Source organism: Zalophus californianus, chromosome 4 (genome assembly GCF_009762305.2).
Source record: "Zalophus californianus isolate mZalCal1 chromosome 4, mZalCal1.pri.v2, whole genome shotgun sequence".
Classification (NCBI taxonomy): domain Eukaryota; kingdom Metazoa; phylum Chordata; class Mammalia; order Carnivora; family Otariidae; genus Zalophus; species Zalophus californianus.
This window is the reverse complement of record NC_045598.1, coordinates 17928049-17943851: the sequence shown is the minus strand read 5'-3', so window position 1 is coordinate 17943851 and position 15803 is coordinate 17928049. Positions and strand designations below refer to the sequence as shown.

Here is a 15803-nt window from a genome sequence, read left to right as displayed (position 1 = left end):
GTGGGCGCTGAAGCCTGTGTTTACCTGTAGGGTTGTCTTGCCTCCTTGGAATGGGGAAGAGGGAAGGGAGTGAGAAAGAGTGGACAACAGCCTCTGAGATCTCTCCTAAGCCTGAAGCTATAGTTTCATGATGGCCTGGACCAACACCTTCAAACGCATTCTCCATCATTCTCAGAAAACAGGCAACAGGGGATCCCCACACCATACCCTCTGGTCTTCACATTGTAAGTGTTCTGTGAATCTCAAGAATTCTGTGAGAAGCCATTTGTGAATGAGAGTGTATCTGAGCATGTAATTTTTCCTCACCTTTTGAAGATCCTTTGGAGGGTCCAAGGGGTCAGGCTAAGGTTTTATCCTTCTTTGTGGAAACTGGGGCAGGCGGGCAGCCTCGCGGCCTCTTGTCTTGGTTGCTCTTCCTCTTTGGTCCCTTCTCACTTCTGCTCAGCCTCACCTTGGCCCAGTACAGGGGCTCCTCTGCCCTTCTATTTGCAGGTCTTTGGGAGCTGCCACAGGACTATTGGAGAGAGCAGACATCTGGCTTGTGAGTGGGCATCTTCGTTTCGCACCTGATGAAAGAGCAATTTAAAAATGAGTGATGTTGAGAAGGGCAAGAAGGTTTTTGTTCAGAAGTGTGCCCAGTGCCAGACCCTGACAAAGGGAGGTGAGCACAAGACTGGGCCAAATCGCCGTGGTCTGTTTGGGCAAAAGACAGGTCCGGCACCTGAATTTTCTTACATGGATGTTAACAAGAACAAAGGTATCACCTGGGGAGAGGAGACACTGATGGAGTATTTGGAGAATCCCAAGAAGTACATCCCTGGAATAAAAATGATCTTGGCTGGCATTAAGAAGACAGGGGACAGTGCAGACTTGATAGCTTATCTCAAAAAAGCTACTAAGGAGGGGCACCTGGGTGGCTCAGTTGGTTGGGTGTCTGCCTTCAGCTCAGGTCATGATCCCGGGGTCCTGGGATCGAGCCCCACATCTGGTTCTCTGCTCTTTGGGGAGGCTGCTTCTCCCTCTCCCTCTGCCTGCCACTCCCCCTACTTGTGTTCTCTCTTTCTCTCTGTCAAATAAATAAATAAAATCTTAAAAAAAAAAAAGCTACTAAGGAGTAATAGTTGGCCACAGCCTTACTTATTAGAAAACAAAAATGTCTCATGACTTTTTAAATGTGTACCGTATTTAAATTGATCTCATACACTAGAATTCAGATCATGACTGGCTGATAGAATATTTCTTTTGGACAGTCCTGATTTAAATAAGATTGGCTTGTGGTTAAATGCATGTGATCAACTTTCTGAACTTTGCTAGGAATTCTGGTTCAGCAAGTACTATCATGTTTTTCCCGTCTAAAGATACGATTGGAATTGATTAGTAACGTTCAGCTTTTTAAAAAATATTTTATTTATTTATTTGACAGAGAGAGAGCACAAGTAGACAGAGCGGCAGGCAGAGGGAGAGGGGGAACAGGCTCTTCGCTGAGCAGGGAGTGCGATGCGGGGCTCGATCCCAGGACCCTGGGATCATGACCTGAGCCGAAGGCAGACGCTTAACAACTGAGCCACCCAGGTGCCCCGTAACGTTCAGCTTTTCCCAGAGATGGTAAATGCCAGCTCTAAACCTGTAGAAGATTGGTTTTATATTAGATTTATATAACTAGTTATATTAATATGTTTATATATATATATAATATATTTCATATATCACTGCTGTAGAGAACAGCAAGACTCCACTCACTGTGTTTCAAGTTGTGTTCATTGGCCTGTTAACCACAAGGGCTAAAGATTAGCTGGCTATGTCCACTTTCTTTTTGTGGTCTGAACTACACCAATTTAATTAACATACCCTGCATCAAAAATGTTGCCTTTTGCCTCATGAATGGCATTTTAGTGAGGTTTATGTATCGTATTAAATAAAGACTATTTAGCACTTCTCACATTTTGTAGATGATCTATAAGGTCAGATGCTTTTAAAATTCAGTGTGACAAGACATGGCAGCAAATTTGGCTTGTGAATTTTTTACTAAGTCAGACTAGGTCATAATTCAGGATTGTCTTCTAAACAGCTATTCAAAGACACAACTGTAAAATTACCATATACGTATGATTGGTAATGGTGCTTCTGCCAACTCGTTAGAAGGATTGGAGGAGAGGGGCACATGGGTGGCTCAGTCGGTTAAGTGACTGCCTTCAGCTCAGGTCATGATCCCAGGGTCCTGGGATCGAGCCCCGCATCAGGCTCCCCGCTCGACGGGAGGCCTGCTTCTCCCTCTCCCACTCCCCCTGCTTGTGTTCCCTCTCTCACTGTGTCTCTCTCTGTCAAATAAATAAATAAAAATCTTTAAAAAAATAATAAAAGAAGGATTGGAGGAGATATATCAGCACAAATTTGTAAATTATGTGATAAGGTTTTAGATAATTAAAAACAAAATCCCATATCAAAATAAAAATTAACTCATACTGGATCAGAGACCTAAATGTAAAACTTAAAACTGTAAGAATTCTTTTTTTTTTTAAGATTTATTTATTTAGGGTGCCTGGGTGACGCAGTTGGTTAAGCATCTGCCTTCGGCTCAGGTCATGATCCCAGGGTCCTGGGATCGAGTCCTGCATCAGGCTCCTTGCTCAGCGGGGAGCCTGCTTCTCCTTCTCCCTCTCCCTCTGCTGCTCCCTCTGTTCGTGCTCTCTCTCTGTGTCAAATAAATAAATAAAATCTTTAAAAAAAAGACTTATTTATTTATTTGAGGTGGGGAGGGGCAGAGGGAGAGGGAGAGAGAGAGAATCCCAAGCCGACTCAGTGCTGAGCACAGAGCCCGATGCAGGGCTCGATCTCATGACCCTGAGATCATAACCTGAGCCGAAATCAAGAGTCAGTTGCTTAATCAACCCACTCCGGTGCCCCAAAACTATAAGACTTCTTGAAGAAAACATTAGGAAAAATCCTGTATGATCTTGAATCAGTGAAAGATTTCTTAGGTACAAAAACCCCAAACCATAAAGGAAAAATTGATCAATTAGATTTCATTAATATTAAAGACTTTTGCTCTTCAAAAAGCACCATTAAGAGAATGAAAATACAAGCCACAAAATTAAATAAAATGTTTGCAAACAACAACAAAAAATTAAATTGTTAAAAAAATAAATGAAATATAATCAAAGTAAATAAAAACAGAGTTATAAAATATAAAAAAATAAAATGCAAGCAATACAATGTTTGCAAATCAGGCATCTGATAAGGAACTTTTTGTCCAGAATTTATCAATGCTCAAAACCTAATAATAAGAAAATAGCCAACCGAATCTACAAACGGGCAAAAGATTTGAACAGATACTTCACAAATAAGGTGCACAGATGGAAAGTGAGCATGAAAAAATTGTCCCGCATAAAATTGTAAAAATTAAAAAGACCAGCTATATCGCGTTGATGAGCATGTGGGATAACGGAATTCTTGTTGGTAGGAAGGTAAAATAGTACAATCGCTCTGGAAAACAGTTGGGCATTTCCTTAAAAAGCTGAACACACACCAGCCATATGATCTAGCCATTCTACTCTGAGGTTTTTCCCCAAGAAAAATGAAAACTTATATCTATACTAAGATTTGTGCATGAATTGTCACACCAGTATTATTTGTCAGAGGCCCACATGTGAAACAATCCAAATGTCCATTAACAGGTGAGTGGATAAACAATTCATTGTGGTACATCCTATAGCCATACAAATGAACGAGCTATGGATACATGCAACAACATAGAGGAATCACAAAATAATTTTGCTGAGTGAAAGAAGTTAGACAAAAGAGAATACATACTGTGTAATTCCATTTTTTTTACAATTGTAGGGAGGATAAACTAATCTATAGTGAAGAACGCAAAGCAGTGGTTGCCTGGGGGTTGGAGAGTGTGCGGGAAGGGGTGGGAGGGAGGGATTTCAAAGGGGCTATTGGGTGTGATGGATATGTTCATTGTCTTGATTTTGGTTATGGTTTTAACAGTGTATCCATATGTCAAAACTTGCGAAGCTTTACATTTTTTATTGGCCTATTTATGGGTTTATCTATTTTTTATTGAGATATAATTGACGTATAATGTTGTATTAGTTTCAGTTATACAATATAATGGGGCGATATTTGTAAGCAATTGTACATTTTATTTTATTTTTTTAAAGATTTTATTTATTTGACAGAGAGAGACACAAACAGACAGAGAGGGAACACAAGCAGGGGGAGTGGTAGAGGGGGAAGCAGGCTTTCCGCGGAGCAGGGAGCCTAATGCGGGCTCAATCCCAGGACCCCAGGACCTGAGCCGAAGGCAAACGCTTAACGACTGAGCCACCCAGGAGCCCCAGAAATTATACATTTTAAATAGGTATAATTTACGCTTCACCGGTCCAGGGTGAGAATTTTCTTTTTTTTTCTTTTTTTAAAGATTTGTTTATTTATTTTAGAGGGAGAGAGAGAGAGACAATGTGTGCATGAGTGGGAGAAGGGGCAGCGGGAGAGGAGAAAGAATCCCCAAATCTCCAAGCAGACTCCACACTGGGTGCAGAGCCCAACTTGGGGCTGGATCCCACGACCATGATCACGACCTGAGCCAGAACCAAAAGTCGGATACCAAAACCACTGAGCCACCCAGGCGCCCCAGGGTGAGAATTTTCTAATAAAGCCTTTTCTGTTGCCTCCCACTCAAAAAAATTATAGTTTATTGTATGTCAGTTATACCTCAAAAGGTGTTTAAAAAATCAAGGTGCAAACATAGAATTGGTAGTGACAGAAAAGGGAGTCAAAATATGTTAGGACTGAAAGATGTTACAGTTCATATAAATATGTTATAGCAAATATAATATGATACCAATTTTGTAAGCACACACATGTGCATACACACACACACACACACACACTCACACACACATGAATCTAGCAGAATCTTTTATAGTTAAAAATGCACACATACCCTTTGTCCGAGCAGTCTTAACTTTCAGAGATCCCTCGTACATGAGGAAAAATGAGTGTGCAAGGTGAGACTGCCATGTATAGATGCGCAGGTTGTTCACTGCACAAGGACACCAGGCTGTGGGGCATGTGGGGCTGGAATCCAGCGTACACTCTACTTGCCAAGCCAAGGGAGTGCCCTGTTACAAGCCCATGTCTGCCTGGGGAGGCACCTTTCGCTGATTCGCACAAAAGTTTTATATGGTCTAGGTACAGCCCAGTTAAAGATGTCACAGGATGACTATTACCTCAGGATGATTATCCACTTCCGCAAAGCAGAAACAACCTGGATGTGCACTTATAGGGGATGGGTTGAAGAAAGTACCGCCCAACAATACAATGAAAAAGTATGGAGTACTAACAGGAATGAAGTTGACCTAGAGGATGTCAGACAGAATATTAAATGAAAGAAGCAAACTGTAGAGGGCTGTGTTCTGGACCACCACGAGATCCTCACGCATGCTCCTTGAAAGCTGCTCAACCATCCCCTTGATTTTCTACTTATATTTTCCTTTTCCCTCATGTTTTTCTGAACATTTTCCCTATTGGGTGGAAGTCAGCCAGCCAGCCCTGGATAGTTGTATTTAGCGTTTTTATTTTTTTTAAAGTAATGTCTACATGCAACATGGGGTTCAAAACCACACCCCCAAGATCAATAGTGGCACGCTCTGCAGACAGCCCGCTAGGAGCCCCTGTATATAGTTTCAGTTAACAGAAAACATAAATCTCAGACATAGAAACTATTCTGTATGTATAAAATAAGGGAATTTTTTTAAAGCAAAAAGAACATATTCATGTAAATACATACATACGTATGTACGTATGTATATTCCCAGGGGCTTAGAGAAGGTTTATGTTCTGTGTGTTGGGAGGGGAAATGGAAGCCTATTAACTTTTTTTTCCACACACCTTGGCGTCATTTGACGTGTTACCATTGGCATGTGTTATTTTTGTAACAAAACAGAACAGAGTATATAGTAGTTCCTTGTATTAGCCATACTACTTTCCTGTATGTTGGAAATCACATCAAAATAAAAAAAACTGAAGTATTTAGAAGCAAAACAAAATGAGGACAATGAAGGTTTTCTTCCAAGGAATGAAATACTAAACCGGGAGAAACCCCCTCCTAAACTGTCAACTACACTGAACCATCCCCGATAAAAATATTCAGGTGAAAAAAGGGGAGTGTGGGCAGGAGTGGGGGGGAGGAAGGGGTTGCTGGGTGTGACTTTCCTCTGGGCTCCGGGATCAGAAGCCCGTTTTCACTTGATAATTCAGGAACTGGGAGGAGTTTGAGCCTGGGGCCCTTGGCTCCTATGTAAAGGGGGATTGCAGGGAGTCTGTGGACCCCCTGACATTTTAGGAAGACGTTTCTGTGTGCATTTTTGTGTGTCTGTTTTTGTGTGTCTGTAGCTCTTACCGGATTCTCAAGAGGGTCTGCCATGTAAAAGAGGCTAAAGTCCATGACTTTATCTTTAAGTTCTGTTTGGAGAAATGATTTCAGCGAGCCCACCTCCATGCTGAAGACTCTAGCAGGCAGAAGTGGCATGTGATTTGTATTAATATATTCATTATAAGATAATTCACAAGAAAACAGGAAAACCTAGAAAGTCATCCTAGCTGAGATCATTTTTTACCTTCTTGTCTTCATTTCTACTCTCTAAATATTCTACAGTGAAGACACACTATTTTGGCAATAATAAAATGTTATTATGAATACATTTATTATTATAAATATAAATATGTATATAGTCAGGTGCATACACCAGGCACTGGAGGGAACCACACCCAAAATATGAACAGTGTTTATGCCTGAGTGATGGGGTCGTGGGTTTTACACTTTCTTCTTTGGATTTATCAGGAGTTCCTATTTTGAAGTTATTTTGAAGCAAGAAATCTCTTCCCTCCTGGTGGTCGATTTTAAGACCTTTTTTTCTACCCCCTCAACTGGCACCAATTCACCCCCCCCCCGCCCCCTTACAGCTCCTCTTGGCCCCAAGTGGCCCCACACTCATAGCCTTGTTTGGGTAAAGAGGGGAACCAGGACAGGGGGCTTGCCCAGGCATGCTGGGCTGACTTTCTTTTGGGGCCCAGCCCCTGAGTCACTTGGGAAAACCTTAAACACACACTCTGGACACTTTACTCTCTCTCCCTCCCTGCGCTCCCCCCGGGGGAGAGAAAGGCTTGAAAGAGCCAGCCATCAGGAGTTAGGCTAGGCCAGGCTCAGACAGGCCGAAGGGAGGAGGGGGCCTTCCCAGATTCATGGATTTTTCTGGCATCAGAGAAGCTGGGTGAGAATCCGGGAGTTTGGGCGCCAGGCTGTCTGAGCTCTAATTCCGGCCCCACTATTTCCCCCAAGCTGGTGCCTTCACTCCTCAGGGCCCCCTTTACCTCCTCTGCAAAGTGGCGTCATGATGGTACCAATAAGGAAGTTGTGTGATAGAAAGACATATTAATTAGAAAGAGTATACATTCTGCCCCCCACCCCCGAAAAAGTCATCCAGACGCATATCATTTCACAGTAGGCCAAGCAAGCAAATTGTAACCTCTGCACCCCACAGCCACACGGTTGTAGGCTTTGGCTGGTAAAGGAAAACACGAGACCCCTTTGTCAGGATTGGTCTTGTATGTGGGTGTGGAATTGTGTAAGGTCTTGGGTTCATCCCGAGGTTCACAACTGTAAAATTCCAGAGAAGTACTTTATGTCCAGCATCCAGGTTTGTGCCCAGAATGGAAACCATACTCAGCGATATATAAATATCTATTTTCAGGAGCAGCGTGACCTCCCGCACCCCCCACTTCCAAACCTCACCCCCACCCCCGCACTGCCGGGCCTGGAGCCACCCTGAGTCCCCATCCACCACTACTGTCCCTGGCTTCCATGCAGGGACTGTTATTCCCCGGATAAGAGCCCAGTCTGATTCTCACCTAGAAATAGAATGTAAACAGGGTAGGGGGCTTGTGGTAGAAATCCCAGAGCCCCAGAACTCCTAGCTAGAAGTAGTGTCCCGGTAACGAGTCAAAAGGGGGAGTAGGGTCACTGGGTGCATGCCCCTAAGTTGCCATTCCTCCAGCTGGGATGCTCTTCCTCCTCTTTGTTTGGCGACCCCCAACTTGCCTCTAGCTAATGCATCGTCTCCTCCAGGAAGCCGTCCTTGTCTACCCTCTTCCCAGTCTGGGTCAGAGGCCTCCGGGGCTCGCTTGCACCCCGCTTACCTCATCACAGAACTTGGCACAATCCAGTATAATCACCTGTTTCCTTGGCCAGCCCTCCCCCCCTCCCCTGCCCCCGCCCCTTCCCACCCCAGAAAGAGTGGGGAGGAAAGCAGGAGTGGGTTTTTATTGTCTGTATCTTGGGCATGTGGTGCAGGGCTCAGAGTGTGCCCTCGTAATCGGGTACTTTAGTACACGCCCGCCTCTTAGTACGATTTATAGGAGAAAGGTTATGAGTCTGGGCTGTGGATCCCGACAAACCCAGACCCGGTTCCAGTTCTAGTCTCCCTGGACCATGGATAAGTAATTTTCTCCTTGGGCTCTGTCGTCCTCGTGGATAAAAGGGGGGTAATGACAATCCCCGCAGTGCGGGTTGTGGCCAGGATTAAATGCAAACGTCACCGAAAGGAATTGGCTCAGAGCCTGCTGCACACAGCAGGTACTCCATAAGTGCCCTGGTGCTCCTGGCTCCTCAGCCGCCATAATATGGCGGACAGAACTCTCCACCCGCTCAGGGGCATGGGGACAATGATGGGCTCACCCAGAGGGGGACCCAGGGAGCCAGGCCTCATGAGTGGTTGGCTTCCTGACCTGGATTCAGGGCTCCTTCTGAGAGAAAAGGCAACACCCTGGCTCACCCCTCCTGGGCCTCAAAGCCTGGGGCTCCCTCTCTCCTTGCCAAAAATTAGCCTATCTCACCCTGTGAAACTCAGGTGGGTGACTCAGAGACCAGGCAGGCCACCTTGCTTGCTGCTGCCAGGGCCGGGCTCACGGGCAAGGCCAAGCCATGGGCCGTCCGCACACACCCAGGGCCACGGGACCCCAAAGCAGCTGGGGGCACCCCTTCCTCCCTCTCAGAACAGCCAAGGAAGCCCACCTCCCCCACCCCTTTCTCCTCTTTCCTTTTATTCCCACTTGTCTGGCCTGTTGTTTTCTCGCGGAGGTGAAATGTGAGATCTGTCCTTAGAAATTGTCTAGGGGCTGACAGAAGTAACACCAGAGAGCGAGGAGAAGGGGGGCTGGGCTCGGGGCACTGCACACATTTGGCTTTTCACCAATCCCTCCCTCCCCTGTCCCCAACTGCCCTCCTACAGGGGACAGCAGGGGCCAGACGTGTTCACACCTAAAACACAACAGTTGTTTCTGGAAATAGTCTGGGAGGGTCTTCCTACAGCAGCCATTCTCCAAAGGTGGATTCCTTGGGGGTCCCAGAGACACTTTGGGGGGTCCACAGGTCAAAACAATTTTCCTAATAGTATTGAGACGTTCTTTGTCTCTTTCATTCTTATTCCCTGACAAAACTCATCCTCTGGAGTTTTCCAGAAGGTACATGACATGTGGTCTTGCAACAGATTGAATGCAGTAGCAGCCACAAGAAAACAGACATTGAAGAGGTCTGCAAAAAATCGGAAAACAATGCCACTCTTCTGGCTTTTTTCTTATTTGGAAAATATGATTTCCTTTTTTAAGTTTTTTTAATATTTTAAAATTTTTTAATTTCTTTTTAAGGATTTTATTTATTCATTTGAGAGAGAGAATGAGAGCACAAGCAGGGAGAGGCAGAGGGAGAGGGAGAAGCAGACTCCCCGCTGAGCAAGGAGCCCAATGTGAGGCTTGATCCCAGGACTCCAGGATCATGGCCTGAGCCGCAAACAGACACTTAACCATCTGAGCCACCCAGGCACCCCTCTTTTTTTAAAGACTTTTATTTTATTTATTATTTGAGAGAGAGAGAGAGAGAGAGAGAGAGAGAATGAGGAATGAGTGGGGGAGGGGCAGGGAGAGAGAATCTCCAGCAGCCTCTCCGCAGAGCGCAGGACGTGACTCCGGGCTCAGTCTCACGACCCAGAGATCATGACCTGAGCTGAAACCAAGAGTCGGATGCTTCACCGACTGAGCCACCCAGGTGCCCCTGCAAAATATTATTTCTTATAACAATATGTTTTAATGTCCGCATCTAATGAGTTTATTACCCTTACTTTAAATCAGGGTTTCTCAACCTCGGCACTATTGCCATTTCGGCCCGAATAATTCTGTTGTGGGCCCGTCCTGTGCATGAAGGGTATTGGTACCATCACTGACCTCCGCTCGCTTGTCACCAGCAGCGCTCGCTAACCCCCAGTCGTGATGAACAAAAATGTCTAGACATTGCCGAGTGTCCCCTGGAAGGCAAAATTGCCCCCGGCTGAGGACAACTGCTTTGAATGAATTATTTCTACAATTTCTCAGGTTTCCTTTCTCTCGTGAAAATTAGCAACAGATATAACCTACAAAAACCCTCAATAATACTCACGAACGTCAAGGGGTCCCAAGACTTAAGAAGTCCTAGCGACACACAAGCCATTGTGGGCTTGCTGATAAGGACAGAGGGTTGCCTGTCCCACATGGTTTTGAAGGCCCACAGAGTGAGGGCAGGATTCTCGGCCCTCTCGCGGGGTGCTGTGGGACATGTGAGTCAGCTACCCCACGGGGGATTGATTCACTCCACCTCCATCCCACCCTCCTGAAGCAGGTGCGAGAACATGCCTCGAAAATTTGCTACAACGGGGGAGGCTGTTATTGCCCAAGGTTATTGCCCAAGGTTTTTTTTTTTTTTTTAAGATTTTATTTATTTGACAGAGAGAGACAGAGGGAGAGAGGGAACACAAGCAGGCGGAGTGGGAGAGGGAGAAGCAGTCTTCCCACGGAGCAGGGAGCACAGTGCAGGGCTCGATCCCAGGACCCTGGGATCATGACCTGAGCCGAAGGCAGACACTTAACGTCTGAGCCACCCAGGCGCCCCCAAGGTTATTGCCGAGCTTTGAAATCCATCCCCATGGAACGGCTCAGTGAAAGACTGGGATGCCAACACAGACTCGGCCCTTGGAGACAGGGAGTCCTTTATCGACTTTGGCTTTGCCAAAACTTCCTTAGATGCTCCCACCCAGCCTTTTCTCCATCTCCCCCTCACTTGGAATCAGACCTGCTTTGCAGTCTCCAGTTTTGTCTGGCTCCCTACCTATTTTCTCCTATTCAGGCAGCTCCCCTAGTAAGATCCTTGCATGTTTAATTCTGTCCCTGCATCTGCTCCCAAAGGACCCAGACTATCTTGGTGAGAAGGTTAGAAAGTGAAAAACTACATTTCCCAGACTCCCTTGCACCTAGGGTTCTGGCTAGGAGTTATATCCTAGTGAGATGTTTATAGGTGGAGGAGAGGCAGAACCCCCTTTTCCTTTTTAGTCGTTCTGCTGGCCAGCAAAAGCAGGGACATAGGACATTTTTCTGCAGCAGATTTGGAGTGCCCTTTAAACACAGGTGCCAAGAGGCAGTTGTGCTGGTGGCTTCTGGATCTGCCTTCCTGATGAGCCGTGATTAGCAGTTAGGGGTATGTCTTGAGCCTGACCTCAAAGTTGTAGTAGCTCCTCAGTGCATCATTTCTCATGGTTCCCAGAGGACCTGCCTAGAGCTGATTCCCTTCCAGTGATTCTGTAATCTCGTAATTCCCCGTGTTAAATCTCTCTTGTTCAACATGCCTTGAACGGCTCGTTTCCTGCACTAACACCGGCGTAATTATTATTCCCTTTTTATAGAGTAGAAAACTGAGCCCAGGTGGTTACGAGACCTAGCACAGGGACAGATTGGGCAGGGGACAGTCAGCTTCCAGCTGTGCCCTTCACTCTGCCCCCCGCTGTCGACAGCACCCCACACCCTGCTCAGTGTTCCTTCCACTGGGCAATGTCCTCAATCATTGGAGTGGAAGAAAACATTACTTCCCACTTTATAAATGTACTCTACTTTGTGTTTTCAATATGATGATTTCTTTTACCCACTTCATCCCATAAAAGATTTCAGGTGCTTTTTACTTCTACGAAAAAAATCTTCCAAAAGACAAATCCAATCCAATTTTGTGATGTGCTTAAGAATTGCCTTAAAATATAGGGGGCGGGGAGAATGCAAAACTCAGCAAAAACACATACTTTTTGTTTTGTTTTGTTTTGTTTTTTAAGATTTTATTTATTTATTTGACAGAGAGACCCAGCGAGAGAGGGAACACAAGCAGGGGGAGAGGGAGAGGGAGAAGCAGGCTTCCCGCGGAGCAGGGAGCCCCATGCAGGGTTTAATCCCAGGACCCTGGGACCCTGACCTGAACCGAAGGCAGACACTTAATGACTGAGCCACCCAGGCGCCCCAAAACATGCGTTTTTAAAGCTAGAAAGATATGTGGTCTTTTTCTTATTCTAAAAGCAATATGTCTACATTGTATTAACAAGCAAACACACAAACATACAACAAAAAAGTAAAGATAAATTATTTAAAATTCTACTCCCCAGAGAAAACCACCATTAACATTGTTTGGCATGGCCTCTGTATTGAGAGGAAAATTCACATTCGTTACCACGCCTTGTACATCCTACACGGCCTGGGTCTGTCACCTCCCGGTACCCCCCCCCCACCCGCTCTCCCCTCATTTCATGCTGCTTCTGCTCCTAGAGGTTCGTCATAATAGGCTGACACGCCCCCACCTCAGGGCTTTGCACTTGCTGTTTCCTCAGCCTGGAATGCTCTTCCCTGATCACCTGTGGCTGGCAGCCTCATTTCCTTCAGCGTTGGACTCAACATTCACCCTCTCATCTCCACTGGCCAATCTGATTGAAAATTTTACTTCCCCCTTCACCTGTTCTCCTCCACTTTATTTTTTCTCCTTAACACTTATCACTACCGAACACGTCCTCCGCTTTACTTTCTTGCTCCTCATTGTCTCTCTCACCAGAGTGTCACCTACATGAGGGCTGGGGTTTTTGTCTGTTCTGATACTGGACCGGTCACACAGGTGTGCTCGATAAATATCTATTGAATGAATTAATTCACATCCAGAAAAGTTCATGCTTTCCACTGTTTTGAAAATTTATCACTTCACAGTTTGGAATAAAAGAACTAACTATTGGGGCACCTAGGGGGCTTAGTCGGGTAAGAGGCTGTCTGCCTTCAGCTCACATCATGATCTTGAGGTCCTGAGATCAAGCCCCGCATCCGGCTCCCTGCTCAGTGGGGAGTCTGCTTCTCCCTCTCCCTCTGCTCCTCCCTCCTGCTCATGCTCTCTCGCTTGCTCTCTCTCTCAAATAAATAAACAAATAATCTTTTAAAAAGATCTATTTGAAAGCCACTGCCATGAAAAGCCAGGGCCTGTGACCCCCGTACCCACCGGCAGTCGGGCTGTGACATGTGTATGCAGCCATCCTTTTGGATACTGGTGAAATGGTTTCAGATATTTCCCAGATCCCTCCAACTCAAGACCTGAACTGGCCCCTAGTCTTGGGGAGGGCAGTGTTTTACAGGGAATCTGTCATCCAGAGCCACAGCCTCCAAGGTGGGCAGCAGAGTGGGGTGGTTCCAAATCTTGTCCTTTGAGATTCCCCTTCTCTTTGGGGGCCTCCCACTGATCCCTACTGTCCTGGGGAGAGGAGCACAGCGCCCCCTTCCGTAGTCGGCTTCAAGTGTGGCCTTGGAGTTTTAACCTTCATGCCCCACAGCGTAGCTGAGACTCTTAAAACCAGACGCTACTAAGGCCAGGCAGGATATAAAGGAAAGAGGCACAGATGGTGTCACACAGCTAAGTTCTCTGTGTCACACGCCACACAACCTCAGTGCTGGATCCAGTGAGCTCAGCAAATGCCCAGCTCCCTGTCTACCTCTGTGCGTGAGAGGTGCCGTCTCCCCCACCCTCAAGAGAACGCTCCACCTAGAATGCCTAGAGTCTTGCACATCCCGATCACCGGGAACGAGGCCCAGAGGGATACAGATGATCCATCCCTTTGTCGAAGGCCTGCCTTCTAGAGCCTGTCTTCTTGACCCAGGACATGCCTGGGAGAATCAGCTCCCTCTAACCCTAAGGCAGGGACAGAAATGGCTCAGTACACCCCTACTCCTTGTGCCCATTATGCAGCACAATCTGCTTCCCCACTAAGCCCAGATACGAGCTCAGAATCCTTCTCAACACAATGCCCCACCAAATTCACTGGGGTTGTTGGGTTCCAGACAACCTAACTGCCATCCTTGACTTGTGCCCTCGACAAGGCAACCAGCTCAGGTAATAACCCTAGCAACCAAGACTGGGGGAAAGGAGGGGCAGTGTTATTTCTTCCTAGGAAATCACTCTTTGAAGAAACCAGGAGCCTATCAAAAATGGAGTACAAGGTCTCAGATACCGCCTTTCCTTGCTACCTCCACCTTGTGGAGAGGAAACTGGGAAGAAACCCTCAAGAAAGGGCAGAAGGGGAAAGGGTCAGGAAGGTCAAGGGTAAAGTTCAGGGGAATTTGTCCCCAAGAACAAAGGTCATCCCCAAGGGGCCCAGCTTGGTTACTAGAGGCTTCAGAATAGCAAGTTGTGACCTTTATTCCAGAATATAATCCTATCTGAGCCTCACAACAGTCTCTGTGGGCATCCTCTTGGGAGCTCAGAGCTTATGCTCAGCACTCCCGAGTTGTTTGACCTTGGACAACCCTCACTGTCTCTGAGCCTCAGTTTCTAGGCCTCTAACCAAGGTTCTCAACTGGGGGTGATTCAGCCGCAGGGGCATTGGGCTTTGTCTAGAGACATTTTTGGTCATCACAACTGGGGGGCAGGGGTGTTCCCGGCTTCTAGTGGTTAGGGGCCAGCGATACTGTTCACATCCTACAATACACAAGAAGGAATTATCCATCCCCAAAAGTCAACAGTTCCAAGGCTGAGAAACCCTGCTGTCTCATAAGGGGATAATAACACCGATCTCATGGGCTGGTTGTGGGGATCAAGAGAGGAAGTGCATAGAAACTCCTGGCTTACACGAAGTCCTCGGTAAGCAACGTTGTTGCCTCACCAAAACCCGCCATAACAACGGAGCTTGAAGCAGAGCACAAAGTGGAGCCCGAAGATTCCAACCACACAAAATGTAAGATGGTGTGTTGCAAAGTTAGAGTAGCCTGCCCAGCTAGCTGGCCATAACTTCTAGGGGCACCAGGAGCCCATTGCCCATCTTGGTTTACTAGAATTCACATTATCATGGGGTTGTACTGAATTTTGTTATCGTTCCTATTTTATGGATGTGAAGCCCAATTTCCCACTGGAATCACGTCCACCTGAGCCCTCACTTCTCCATCTGCAGGGACTTCTCCATCTTCAGCTCGCTCTTTCCGGTCTGGCGTGGGCTTTGAAACCACCATGTGATGCTTGTTGGATTTGTTTGTAAACCAAGAGTAACTAGGTTAAAAATGAGGATCAGAGGGTACTTCCAGGAGAAAAGTCATAGGTATTGGTGCGTGAACTTTATATTGCCTGTTCCATGTGTCCAGAGGCCTTTTTTTTTTTCTTACTTCCTGGTTCACAGATAAGGCTGCCTGATATGGGGTCTGAAGAGCAGAAGTATTATCGTCACCTGAATAAATTCTGTCTGCTTTGGAATGTATTATATCATTTTTTATTGCGCCTTAAAATGACTACCTTAGGTTGGACTTAGAAGAATTTTTTTCAGCAAATACATATTAGGCACCTACTCCATGCCAAGCACAGTGAGTACTGAGAGCCAGCCAGCCAGCATGGGATCCAGACCTGAGCATGCACCTCAACGTCGCAAAGACTTATCCAA

General features: G+C 46.2%; 1 protein-coding gene across 1 annotated transcript in view; it reads left to right on the top strand.

Moving 5' to 3' along the window:
* Nucleotides 1-588: 588 nt before the first annotated feature.
* The window catches only part of LOC113926974 (cytochrome c-like), a 39798-nt gene continuing 24583 nt past the window's right edge, over nt 589-15803 (top strand). Inside the window, exon 1 of the mRNA XM_035726991.1 lies at nt 589-913. Within this exon, the coding sequence (XP_035582884.1) occupies nt 589-913 (325 nt within the window). The remainder of the gene's footprint in view (nt 914-15803) is intronic.